The 14,074-nt window shown below is 41.9% G+C and overlaps 1 protein-coding gene across 1 annotated transcript; it reads left to right on the forward strand.

Moving 5' to 3' along the window:
- Window positions 1-5,204: 5,204 nt before the first annotated feature.
- LOC111955081 (casein kinase II subunit beta) lies at window positions 5,205-12,486 on the forward strand. The gene is made up of 7 exons (XM_023975152.2): window positions 5,205-5,340; window positions 6,064-6,144; window positions 6,421-6,523; window positions 10,653-10,768; window positions 10,901-10,976; window positions 11,302-11,491; window positions 11,738-12,486. The coding sequence occupies exons 2-7, from the start codon at window positions 6,073-6,075 to the stop codon at window positions 11,826-11,828; spliced, it is 648 nt and encodes a 215-aa protein (XP_023830920.1). The 5' UTR covers window positions 5,205-5,340; window positions 6,064-6,072; the 3' UTR covers window positions 11,829-12,486.
- Window positions 12,487-14,074: the final 1,588 nt, after the last annotated feature.

Consider the following 14,074-nt stretch of genomic DNA (forward strand, 5'->3'; position numbering starts at 1 on the left):
GGAAGAATTCCAGTGTTGGATAGTCATAGCCAGCTAGGTAACWTAGCAAACACCCGSCTCAAACAGAGGGATGCTAACTAGCTGCATTTGCTAAGTGARTGTGAAAAATGACTATATCTAGCTCTCTTTCTCTTGCTCCTCCCTTTTTGAAGAAATKTATTTGTTTAAAACTGTTCAACTATTGTCTTTCTCTCTGAGTCAACTCACCACATTTGATCAAATCACATTTTGTCACATGCGTCTAATACAACAGGTGTAGACCTTACAGTGAAATGCATACTTACAAGCCCTTAACCAACAATGCAGTTTTAAGAAAATACCCCCAGAAAGAAATTAAGAGAGAAGAATAACAAATAATTAAAGAGCAGCAGTTTAATAACAATAGCAGTGCTATATACAGGGTGTACCGGTACAGAGTCAATGTGCAGKGGCACTAGTGTTGATGTAATATGTACATGTATTAATGTGACTATGCATAGATAATAACAGAGTAGCAGCAGTGTAGAAGAGGGGGGATGCAAATAGTCTGGGTAACCGTTTGATTAGATGTTCAGGAGTCTTATGGCTTGGGGATAGAAGCTGTTTAGAAGCCTCTTKGACCTAGACTTGGCGCTCTGGTACCGCTTGCCGTGTGGTAGCAGAGAGAACAGTCTATGATTTGGGTGTCTGGAGTCTTTGACCATTTTTAGGGCCTTCCTCTGACAGCGCCTGGAATAGAGGTCCTGGATGGCAGGGAGCTTGGCYCYGGTGATGTACTGGGCCGTACGCACTACCCTCTGTAGTGCCYTGTGGTCGGAGGCCGAGCAGTTGCCATACCAGGCAGTGATGCAGCCCGTCAGGCTGCTCTCTGGTGCAGCTGTAAAACCTTTTGAGGATCTGAGGACCCACAACAAATCTTTTCAGTCTCCTGAGGGGGAATAGGTTTTGTCGTGCCCTCTTCACGACCGTCTTGGTGTGCTTGGACCATGTTAGTTTGTTTGTAATGTGGAGACCAAGGATCTTGAAGTTCTCAACCTGTTCCACTAAAGCCCCGTCGATGAGAATGGGGGCGTGCTCGGTCCTCCTTTTTCCCGTAGTCCACAATCATCTTCTTTATCTTGATCACGTTGAGGGAGAGGCTGTAAAGACAACAGCCTCTCCCTCAACGTGATCAAGATAAAGAAGAGACCTGACCACACGGTCAGGTCTCTGACCTCCTCCCTATAGGCTGTCTCATTGTTGTCGGTGATCAGGCCTACCACTGTTGTGTCATCAGCAAACTTAATGGTGTTGGAGTGGTGCCTGGCCGTCGTGCAGTCATGAGTGAACAGGGAGGTGACTGCGTATGCACCCCTGGCGGCCTCCGTGTTGAGGATCAGCGTGGCGGATGTGTTGTTACCTACCCTTATGACCTGGGGGTGGCCCGTCAGGAAGTCCAGGATCCAGTTGCAGAGGGAGGTGTTTAGTCCCAGGGTATGCAGTGCTAGCTAGCTGTAGCTTATGCTTTTAGTTCTAGATTAGTTCTCTGATCGGGTGGACAACATGTCAGTTCATGCTGCAAGAGCTCTGATAGGTTGGAGGAAGTTTTCAGTAAGTTGTCATAATTACTGTGTAAGTCTATGGAATGGGGTAMGAACCATGACCATCCTAGGTTTTGTATTGAAGTCAATGTACCCAGAGGAGKACAAAAGTGCTGTTGAGGCTACTGTAGACCATTGCAGAAGTGTTTTACTAAATTATTTGGTGATGTGGATATATGTTGTATAGTTTTATGTAAAAAGGATAAACATTTAAAAAGTTTCAATTTTTATTAAATTCGCTGAGGAGTATGGTCCTCCTCTGAGGAGCCTCCACGGCTCTATGCTACTAYACGCTCAGCCATGCATTGAACATTGCAGTATTTTTTTGTGAACAGTGATTGAGTTAGTGTGCCTTCAGAAAGTATTCATGCCCCTTGACTTATTTAAAATTTTGTTGTGTTACAGCCTGAATTCAAAATGGATTAAATAGATTTTTTCCTCACACAATCATGCAAAATCCGCATAATGACAAAGAAAAACATGTTTTTAGAAATTTTTGCTAATATAAAAAAATGAAATACAGAAATATCTGATTTTCATAAGTATTCATACCCCTGAGTCAATACTTTGTGGAAGCACCTTGGGCAGTGATTACAGATGTGAGTCTTTCTGGGTAAGTCTAAGAGTTTTCCACATCTGGGTTGTGCAACATTTGCCCATTTATTATTTTCAAGATTCTTCAAGTTTTGTCAAATTAGGTGTTGATCATTGCTAGACAACCATTTTCAGGTCYTGCCATAGATTTAAACAGATTTAAGTCAAAACTAACCAGGCCACTCAGGAACATTCACTACCTCATTTGTAAGTAACTCCAGTGTAGGTTTGGCATTGAGTTTTAAGTTATTGTCCTGCTGAAAGGTGAATTCATCTCCCAATGTCTGGTGGAAAGCAGACTGAACCAGGTTTTCCTCTAGGATTTTGCCAGTGCTTAGCTCCATTCTGTTTATTTTTTATCCTAAAAAACTTTCCAGTCCTTAACCATTAAAAGCATACCCATAACATGATGCAGCCACCACTTTGCTTGAAAATATAGAGCTATGGAGTGCTCACGTCAGCAGCCATGAAGAGCTTTGAAAGGCTAGTCCATGGCTCAAATCAACACCATCATCCCGGAAACCCTAGACCCACTCCAATTCGCATACCGCCCTTAACAGAGGACGCGATCTCAATCGTACTCCACACACTCCCCTTTCCYACCTGGACAAAAGGAACACCTATGTGAGAATGCTGTGCATTGACTACAGCTCGGCGTTCAACACCATAGTGTCCACAAAGCTTATCACTAAGCTAAGGACCCTGGGACTAAACACCTCTCTGCAACTGGATCCTGGACTTCCTGACGGGCCACCCCCAGGTGGTAAGGGTAGGCAACAACACATCTGCCACGCTGATCCTCAACACGGGGCCCCCTCCTGTACTCCTTGTTCACCCACGACCACGTGGCCAGGCGCAACTCCAACACCATCGTTAAAGTTTGCTGACGACACAACAGTGGTAGGCCTGATCACCGACAACGATTAGACCGCCTATAGGGAGGAGGTCAGAGACCTGGCAGGACAACAACCTCTCCCTCAACGTGAGCAAGACAAAAGAGATGATTGTGGACTACAGGAAAAGGAGGGCCGAACCAGCCCCTATTCACATCGATGGGGCTGTAGTGGAGCGGGTCGAGACCTTCAAGTTCCTTGGTGTCCACATCACCAACAAACTATCATGGTCCAAACACACAGAGAAAGTTGTGAAGATGGCACGATAACACCTTATCCCCCTCAGGACACTGAAAAGACTGGGTGTATTGATACACCATCCAAAGTGTAATTAATAGCTTCACCATGCTCAAAGGGATATTCAATGTCTCTTTTTTWAATTTTATTACCCATCTACCAATAGGTGCCCGTCTTTGAGGCATTGGAAAACCTCCCTGATCTTTATTGTTGAGTCTGTGTTTGAAATTCACTGCTCGATTGAGGGACCTTACAATTATCTGTATGTGTGGGKTACAGAGATGGTGTAGTCATTCAAAAATCATGTTAACCACTATTATTGCAYGCAGAGTGAGTCCATGCAACATATTATGTGACTTATTTAGGCTTGCCATTACCAAGTGGTTGAATACTTATTGACTCAAGACATTTTAGCTTTTCTTTTTTTATTAATTGTAAATATTTCGAAAAACATATCTCCACTCTGACATTATGGGATATTGTTGACAAAATAGCTACATTTAGTTCATTTTAAATTCAGGCTGTAACACAACAAAATKTGGAAAAAGTCAAGGGGTGTGAATACTTKCTGAAGGCACTGTATATTATTAKCCTAAATTATGACTCCAATCTACTCACCATAGTAGGAATAGTAGGCTATCTTACATAAGTCTGTGAATGCAATGAAAGATGCATGTAATGCTTTATTATAAAGGTGCATTTTAATGGTGAAAATTTGCTTCCTCARACTTAAATCATGGACAGGGGAAGAGAGACCCGACTCAACTCAAACTAAACTGTTTATTGTCCAGCAGAATACATGTCCGACTCCAAACCCCTACAACTGAAAAGATAAGAGCATATCACCGCTTTAAAAACAGACCTGAGAGCTCTCCATACAGAATGGTTCCCATATATTCTATAAATATCCAATGTTTTTTTTTGTCTACCCTTCCCCAAACCCATGATCATTTAWATCAATAATTTAATTAAATGTTATACTTTTTGACACATTGCAGTTTTACCATCTCACTAACAGGGGGTGCTGCAGCACCTTCCAGCACCCATACTTCGCATGTCTATGCCTATATGCACATGCATCTTCACACACACAAATAAACAGTCTTGCACATCAGATATAAGCCCTTTGTGACTATTCCTTCACATTGTTTACTAAACAATCACAGATCAGACAGATAGACATACCAAAGTGATCTGCATGTATTATCCAGCTCATCATTGACACCATTTGGCCAAGAGGTAAAAGAACAGCTGTATCTGAGCGGTTTGTTATAATATTTCCAGTATCCGACAGGAAATTAATGAGAAGATTAATGTACATTTTCACAATTCTCAAGATGCTCACAGATATGCTGACTTGCAGGGCAGCTAGCTACGTATACTAGTGGCTACTCTGTGATGCCACAGAACAGTGCAGTATCAAACCGATTGAGCGGTGTCTCTTAAAAGGGGTCTGAATACTTTYCGAATGCACATCATGGTCTTGCAGATTGATGATTAGTGTATGTAGGACAGGACCTTGCAATTTATTTGATTGGGGAATACTGCTCAGCTATGGTACTGGTGTTATTTAAATCTGGACTAAGAAAACTGCATTGATAAGAATTGACTGGCTRCTGCAAGCCATGTAAAGTCAATGCCGCCACTACAGAACTTGGTCACCTTTGTTACATCATGATTTACAGAGGAACCTTATTCCTGCATTGCCCAAAGTAGGCATATAATCTGTAGAAGTCATTACAAGCAGACGAGGAAATATCAAATATATGTGTTAGAACTTCTGTTCCCACCCTACATTTTATACTTGACAATATATTAGTCTTATAATAAAACCTACGTTTTTCAGATTTTCAGTTGATAAAAATGTTGTAGTTGTTGAAAGACTTATTMAACTACAGTATCCATAGACGWGTCTCTGAATTTGTACGTCATCAATTTGCCTACAACGAAAACGAGTACCTCTGCAGTGGTTAACTGGGAGGTGGTGTCCTTTTAATTTACAACACTAAATATTACGATTATTATATTTTACTGGCGTGAAAATCACTTAACAGGGGGTAAGTTACCTGAATTACTATATGTTTTCATATGAGATATGATATAGCTTTAGAGGACTTGCGACTAAAAACTGAACAAATTTCATCCGGCCTAGTTTGGACGTTGCGCCATATTGAATSTAAGTTAACTGCTAGCTAAGGATGTAGCTAACTAGCTATCATTTTCTCCTGCTGGTCATTTAGCATAACTCTTGTGTATGCTWCTAACTACGATTGTTGATGTGACATAGGTATTTTCATAGATAATGTCCTTATTTCGTACACTTACAATGTCAACTACCATTTTTTTTTTTTAACTAGCTACAGTAACGTTAGCCACACACATTTGCACGGTCGGTAGCGCGAGTTAACTAGTAGGTAAGCTTCTTACAGTTAACATGTTCTAGTTATCTAGCTAATTGCTCTGTTACTATTTAGAAAATTGTCTTTTGAGTGTAGTTAGCGACCTATGATATGTTTGTGTTGCTAAACTATCAAGTTCAGGCCGTTTTCACATGACTGAATTCAATCGACCCCTCAAACTCAACTCTGGACCTCAAAGTCAAGTCCACTGTATTGTTTTCATTGTTCCAATCTAATCATGGACTAAGTTAGACCTGGGACACCATTTGGGGGCAATACATTATCAAGTAGAACAGAAAATCAGCAAGCTCCGGGGACCTCGTAGGGAAACAGTTGCAATAGGCTCAATCTATGTCTGTGTTGAATGTCTTTACCCATTAGTCTCCCGAGATGAGCAGTTCAGAGGAAGTGTCATGGATCTCCTGGTTCTGTGGACTGAGGGGAAACGAGTTTTTCTGTGAGGTCAGTATCTAACAGCACCCAGAGCGATATTGTCACTCATTGACCAAAAAGTTAATGTCAGCTAAGACATGGGTGGCCAACCCTTATCCTGTGTGTGCAAAAACCTGATTCGGCTAACCAAGGTCCTGATGGGCAGGTGGTGAGTTGAGGAGGGCTGGAACAAAATCGTATTATTCACAGCCACCTCTTACTACACAAACTCTTTCAAGAAGGAATAGGTAGGTCTGATATTTCTCTAATTTCTGTCACCCCTTCTGTCCTCTCCTCCATTGACAGGTGGATGAGGACTACATCCAGGACAAGTTCAACCTGACTGGGCTCAATGAGCAGGTTCCCCACTACCGCCAGGCTCTGGACATGATCCTGGACCTAGAACCAGGTCAGACCAACTCCAGAACCATCTCTACTGCACTCGGAAGTACAGAACATTCCACACAGTCTAGATCGGAATACCAATGTTATGGTTGCATCTAGGGTTGTGGCGGTCACAAAAATTGTCAGCTGGTGATTGTCAAGCAAATAACTGGTTGGTCTCACGGTAATTGACCGTTAATTAACTAAAACATATTTAGCATCTCCTGGCTTCCCAACAAGCCACTGATGCAGGCCTTTGGAACATCTACATTTTAAAGAGTCTTATATAGCATACACCTTCACAATAAATCCATTATTTATTTTAGACAGTTCTAAAGACTCATGATATGAAGAAAATTTAGTCTATTTCAAAAGAACAGAATAGCATACTGAGTTGTCCTTATATTAGGTCCTGATCTGGCTATGCCAAATGGCTKTGGGCTACACTAGTTCATTTAGCAGACAAACTTGCTTATAATTCCGTGGCGTTATTTTATAGTATCAAGAATAAAATAAAAATGTACTTTAGTATATTTAGTAAATATTTGCTTGCTTATTTGGACCAAGGAACATGAGCAATGGACATTAAACTGGTGGAAATCTATTCTTTGGTCTGATGAGTCCAAATTTGAGATTTTTGGTTACAACCACCGTGTTTTTGTGAGATGAAGAGTTGGTGAACGGATGATCTCTGCTTGTGTGGTTCCCACCATGAACCATGGAGGAGGAGATGTGGGGCTGCTTTGCTGGTGACACTGTCAGGGATTTATTTAGAATTCAATGCACACTTAACCAGCATGGCTACCACAGCATTCTGCAGTGATACGCCATCCCATCTGGTTTGGGCTTAGTGGGACTATCATTTGTTTTTCATCAGGACAATGACCCAACACATCTCCATGCTGTGTAAGGGCTATTTGACCAAGAAGGAGAGTGATGGAGTGCTGCATCAGATGACCTGGCCTCCACAATCCCCCGACCTCAACCCAATTGAGATGGTTTGGGATGAGGTGGACTGCAGAGTAAAGTCAAGGCAGAGGGTGGCTACTTTGAAGAATCTAAAATATCTTTTGATTTGTTTAACACTTTCTTGGTTACTACATGATTCAATTTGTGTTATTTCATAGTTGATGTCTTCACTATTATTCTACAGTGTAGAAAATAGTAAAAAATTATGAAAAACCCTTGAATGAGTAGGTGTGTCCAAACTTTTACTGGTACTGTAGGTACTCCTATATGATTAATTTAGAGTTATTTATGTAACTTTAGTTGTTCTACAATATACAGTGCCTTCGGAAATTATTCAGACCMWTTWMYTTTTWMMMMWTTTKKTWRGKTWMMRRCYTTWWTYYWAAAWTKRWTWAAWTKKTTTTTTYCCACCATTGCAATCTACACACATTACCCCATAATGACAAAGCAATAACAGGTTTTTAGAAATGTTTGCTAATTTATAAAAACAAACTGAAATAACGTTTACTCMRTACTTTGTTGAAGCACCTTTGGCAGCAATTATAGCATTGAGTCTTCTTGAGAGTGAYGCTACAAGCTTGGTACGCCTGTTGGATGGGGAGTGTCGCTGCCCAGCTATTTTCAGGTTTATCCAGAGATGTTCGATGTAGGTTGAAATCTGTGCTCTGGCTTGACCACTCAAGGACATTCAGAGACTTGTCCCGAAGCCACTCCTGCGTTGTCTTGGCTGTGTGCTTAGGGTCGTTGTCCTGTTGGAAGTTGAACTTTGGCCCCAGTTTGAATTCTTGAGAGCTCTGGAGCAGGTTTTCATCAATGATCTCTCTGTACTTTGYTCCATTCTTCTTTCCCTCATTCGCAGTCCCTGCCGCTGAAAAACATCCCCACAGCATGATGCTGCCGCCACCATGCTTCACCGTAGGGATGGTGCCAGGTTTCCTCCAGACGTGACTCTTGGCATTCACGCCATGGAGTTCAATCTTGGTTTCATCGGACTAGAGAATCTTGTTTCTCAWKGTCTGAGAGTCTTTTAGGTGTCTTTTGGCAAAATCCAAGCGGGCTGTCATGTACCTTTTTACTRAGGAGTGGCTTCCGTCTGGCCACTCTACATTAAAGGCCTGATTGGYGGAGTGCTRCTGAGATGGTTGTCCTTCTGGAAGGTTCTCCCATCTCTACAGAGAAATCTGGAGTTCTGTCAGTTACCATCGGGTTCTGGGTCACCTCTCTGACCAAGACCCTTCTTGCCCAATTGCACAGTTTGGCCGGGCGGCCAGCTCTAAGAATAGTCTTGGTGGTTCCAAACTTCTTCCATTTTAAGAATGATGGAGGCCACTGTGTTCTTGGGCACCTTCAATGCTGCAGACATTTTTTGGTACCCTTCCCCAGATCTGTTCCTCAGCACAATCCTGTCTCGGTGCTCTACATACAATTCCTTTGACCTCTTGGCTTGGTTTTGTGAGACCTTACATAGACAGGTGTGTCCMTTTCCAAATCATGTCCAATCAATWGAATTTTCCACAGGTGGACTTCAATCAAGTTGTAGAAAGATCTCAAGGATGATCAATGGAAACAAGATGCACCTGAGCTCAATTTCAAGTCTCATAGCAAAGGGTCTGAATATTTATGTAAATAAGGTATTTCTATTTTTTATTGTCAATAAATTTGCTAAAATGTCAACCTGTTTATGGCCTCGTCGATATGGGGTATTGTGTGTAGATTGCTGAGGATTTTAGATTTTTTTTAATCCATTTTAGATTAAGGTGGTAACGTAACAACATGTGGAAAAGGGCAAGGGGTTTGAATACTTTCCGAAGGCACTGTATATTTAGATTTTTAATACATTGTAAGGCTGCATGATGCGACTCTAACGATGATTTTGAGAGAAAAAAAGTTGCTTGAAATGCATGAGCTCTGCTTTATACACACTTCATTCGTCTYTCATTCACAATTTGACGAGCACTTGAGAATGCCTCGAATTTTAACTGCGGCGTCCCCTTTGGCCGCAATGCACCCTAAAAAAATCCATGCCTTTTGCGGCCAGTGGCCGTTTTGCCCTCCTCCCATCACGTGATCGGGTCTTTCTCACAGGCTACAGGTRAAGACAAACACATCAGGGACGCAACTGTGCGCGTCCTTATCCATTTCCGAGGTGCATATTGAAGATATTGGAAGAACTGTCCACATTTACTTTTCGTCAGCCAACAAGATGAGTAGGCCTAACTAACAGCAAAAGTACTAGCCTATGTCAATCTACTATCCCCCATAGTATAAAAGTTGACCTATTCTGTGCGAGGAAATAAATATTCTTAACATAGTCCTGGACAGTTGTGGGATGCGATAGATCCCAAATGAATACAACTAGCATTAAAAAAAAAAAAAAACTGTTTTATGCAATGTGGATGACGCAACAGATCAGAACGTTTTAGCTTAAAATGTTGATCAACTATTAGGCTATTTCTTCACATTATAAGCGCAGCAATGTGCACATGGTAGTAGGCTATAGGCACGAATGTTCCATTAGCGGAAAACACCATTATCAAAAGTGACCACAAATGTGATTATGCATGTAATGTTTTAATTATAAATGCATTTTTATGTTAAATTATCTTCCCCAAACTTGAAATTTACGCACTGCTTATGTATGCCAGTTAGRCTCTATACCCCTTGTAAAGCGGATTCATGTGCTTCATTTTAAGAAGTTATTTGGCCACTTTTAGTTGTGATACCAACCTTATCAAAACATATAGGCCTATGGGTTAGGCTGTGACTGATTCGAAAAAGTCGCCCMAAAAAAGGCAGTAATTTTGCTGGTGATCATTCACAAGTGATGGGCTAATATTGTCACCCATCAGACTATTCTTGATTTAATCTTGTCTTGGCAWATACTAAATATGTGTGAAATTTGTTTTGATTTAGAATGGACCATTACAGAGTACAGACGAGTTTGTTATTAAGGCACATTTAAGTTCACATGTTCAAGAAGGGGTTTCTGCAGAAAAAACATTACGTTTAAATGCCTCTCCTGTGAAGTAGTGACGTGTGTCATATGCCCAGCTTTCTGTAATGGGTCACAGTTATGTACATGTGCACAATTCTGCTTTTGTGACTAATCTTTAAATCAAATCAACATATGAAGAGCCTCTTCCCCTCTCTCTTATAACCTGTTCCCTCCTCTCTCTGTTTYACAGATGAGGAGCTGGAGGACAACCCTAACCAGAGTGACCTCATAGAGCAGGCAGCAGAGATGCTCTACGGGCTGATCCATGCACGATACATCCTCACCAACAGGGGCATCGCTCAGATGGTACAGCAACTACCCTTTTCTGTTTCCAATCTTTGTTGAAATGTCAAACGTATGCAGCGTGTCAATTTGTATGCAGCATTTCTCTGGACATGTTTTTCACGTTCTCAATTGATCTCCATCTCTCTTTCTCAGTTGGAGAAGTATCAGCAGGGGGACTTTGGCTACTGCCCCCGGGTCTATTGTGAGAACCAGCCCATGCTTCCCATTGGTGAGTGTGTGTTGGTCTTGTTTGAACCATTACTACTCAGTTGACACTGTGTAGTTGTTTTTGATCCACCTCAGAGCACTATTTRCATCATGGCTTTGCATAGGTCATCCAGCCACATTGCAGCATTCATAACCCAAACCTATGTAAAGCAGATCCTCTATACAGTATAGTGTCTCTGAATCCTCTGGACAACCGTGTCAGATCCAATCTAATTTCCATGAGACACCTGGATGAATATGATAGTGTGCCCGAGCATTTCGTAATAACTTCAGACCAGTAATGTGTCTAGATTCTTCCCCCTCTCCGTCCCCCTATCCCTCCCTAGGTCTGTCGGACATTCCAGGCGAGGCTATGGTGAAGCTGTACTGCCCTAAGTGTATGGACGTGTACACTCCTAAGTCCTCCCGGCACCACCACACGGACGGGGCCTACTTCGGCACTGGATTCCCCCACATGCTCTTTATGGTGCATCCCGAGTACAGGCCCAAGAGGCCCGCCAACCAGTTTGTGCCTAGGTCAGTACAACTGTGTCACCCTACAATAGGGGTGTGCATTTGAGTCATGCCAACAAAATGCACTGAAAGCAAAAGGGTCCTAGATCAATTTCTACTCATTGATAACAGATAACTTTCTAAGAAATTCCAAGTACATACCAGAGGAAAGAGTCATGTAAAATAAATGTTACCATAATGATAATCTCTTTTATAGACCCCTATCACACACTCATCAAGATGTAATGAATTCTCATGTCCTCACAACAGGCTCTATGGATTCAAGATCCACCCCATGGCTTACCAGCTCCAGCTGCAAGCAGCCTCCAGCTTCAAGAGCCCTGTCAAAGCCATCCGCTAAAGCCCAGAGCGAGAGTGGGAGAAAGAGAAAGGGATGATTGAGGAGACGGGTCATCTGCACAAAGCTCCATACAGATGCCTCCTCTCTGTCCTGCAGACGTTATTATTTAGTTTAGATTAGGATGATTGAGAACAATGTGTAAAGACAAAAACGCCCAGCTTCGATCCCAAACCCTTACACACACATACGCATTTAGGATTCCATGCATCTACGTTACCAAACTCATCAGTGTCGAAACATAAAAGGGGCAGGGGAAGAAAGTCCATGGATGTTATTGGATTTGACGCTGCTGTTTCTTAGTGATATTACCACATGTTGCCCCTATGAACTCGCTCCACGTTGAGTTGTTTTCGGGTCCTGTCTTTGGCACAGTTTGGTCAAGGKTCATGGTAGACCATCACCACTGGTTGAATAACAATTCCTCCGCTACCTCCCATACCCATGTACACTGTGGCTGGCACTCAGAGATTGCTTGGTTGATGATAAGGACAAAGTCTGTCTCTAAAGGGTGTTGTCATTTCACCTCTTCTGTAAACCATTGTTTTACCAAGGCACTCGTGCAGGCTTGTAATCACTCTTTTATTGTGTGATACTCAGAGGCCAGTGTGTCAAGGCGGTCATTCACAATACAAGTGTTCTGTCAAATTTGCCTTAAACTTTGAGAAACTGCACAGGTGCTGTGGTTTACAGGAAGTGCACCTCTAGGACATAGTATAGCTGTGATTTTTTTTTTAACACGCTAGATGTAGGATAGACACGAATAAACCTGAAATGAATKAAATGTTCTAGAATGACCGGGAAAATACATAACAACCCACCTGCTGTCTCTGTGTGTCACCCAAAACAACAGACCTGTTTGTGCGGCACAGTGAGAATGTCAGCTCTGTCACATGTTGCTGGGTTAGTATCACTGGAACAGTACACATATCTCCACAACTGCACTGATTTAACTGGTGTCCCTCCACACATTATAGTAGTATTATTTATGTAAAACCTAGCGACAGAAAATCCGTTTTTATTTTGTGATGCAGTTGGGGTTTCAGCGCCCTACTACAGGTGTACTTTTGATTCCTTGTTTGCAAAAAGTAGAACTCTTGATATGTTTTGATCCAGAACAATAAGGATGATTTCTTAAGATTATAATTAATGTATGTCTGTGTTTTTTTTGCAACTGTGGAAGAGTGACCAGGATTCAGAATTCTCAATAAACGTTTTCTTTTCATACAATTGTGTTGATTGGTTTATGTATAAATTAGATTTTGTTATTTCTCCATAGTCACCATGACATTTAAAAAAATATATATATATTTTTTAATCCCTTGAATGTATGGGACTACTGTATGTTCCTCTGAATCTTTTAAGAGACACCACTCACCACTCAATAGGTTTGATACTGCACTGTTCCGTTGCCTCACTGTGGAGAGTAGTATACATAGCTGCCCTGCGGGCATCATGAGAATTGAGAAAATGTACATACTCATACACGGATACCGGAAATATTGTAGCAAACCACACAGATACAGCTGTACTTCTGCCTCTTGGCCAAATAGTGTCAATGATGAGCTGGAGAATAGGTGTAAACCATTTTGGAATGTCTGATCTGTGATGGAGTGCTGCATCAGATGACCTGGCCTCCACAATCACCCGACCTCAACCCAATTGAGATGATTTGGGATGAGTTGGACCGCAGAGTGAAGGAAAAGCACCCAACAAGTGCTTAGCATATGTGGGAACTCCTTCAAGACTGTTGGAAAAGCATTCCAGGTGAAGCTGGTTGAGAGAATGTCAAGAGTGTGCAAAGCTGTCATCAAGGAAAAGGGTGGCTACTTTGAATGGTACTGTACGTCAGAGTATCATTGTAGAAAGGGATTTCGGCAAGGCTAKTTTCTTGCCTGCCAAAATCCCACTACCCCATTCTATCTTGGGACTGCAAGGCCTGGCACACTTCAGAATCATTTTGGTAGCTCATGTTGACCAGTAGTGTGTGCCACAGAAAGTATTTGATTCTAGCCACAAAATTAAGGAAAATAGAAGGGGTGGGGGGNGCAAGGATATTTTCTTGCCTACCGAAATCCCCCCCTTTTATCTTGGGACTGCAAGGCCTGGCACACTTCAGAATCATTTTTGGTGACCTATCATGCCCTCTAATGTGTGCCATAGGATGTATTAGACTCTAGTCACAAAAGGAAGTGGTTATTTCAGAAATAATAGTTTTCAGGGCCCTCTACTGTTCTCTCTATCCATCC

This window comes from Salvelinus sp. IW2-2015, linkage group LG30 (genome assembly GCF_002910315.2).
Source record: "Salvelinus sp. IW2-2015 linkage group LG30, ASM291031v2, whole genome shotgun sequence".
Classification (NCBI taxonomy): domain Eukaryota; kingdom Metazoa; phylum Chordata; class Actinopteri; order Salmoniformes; family Salmonidae; genus Salvelinus; species Salvelinus sp. IW2-2015.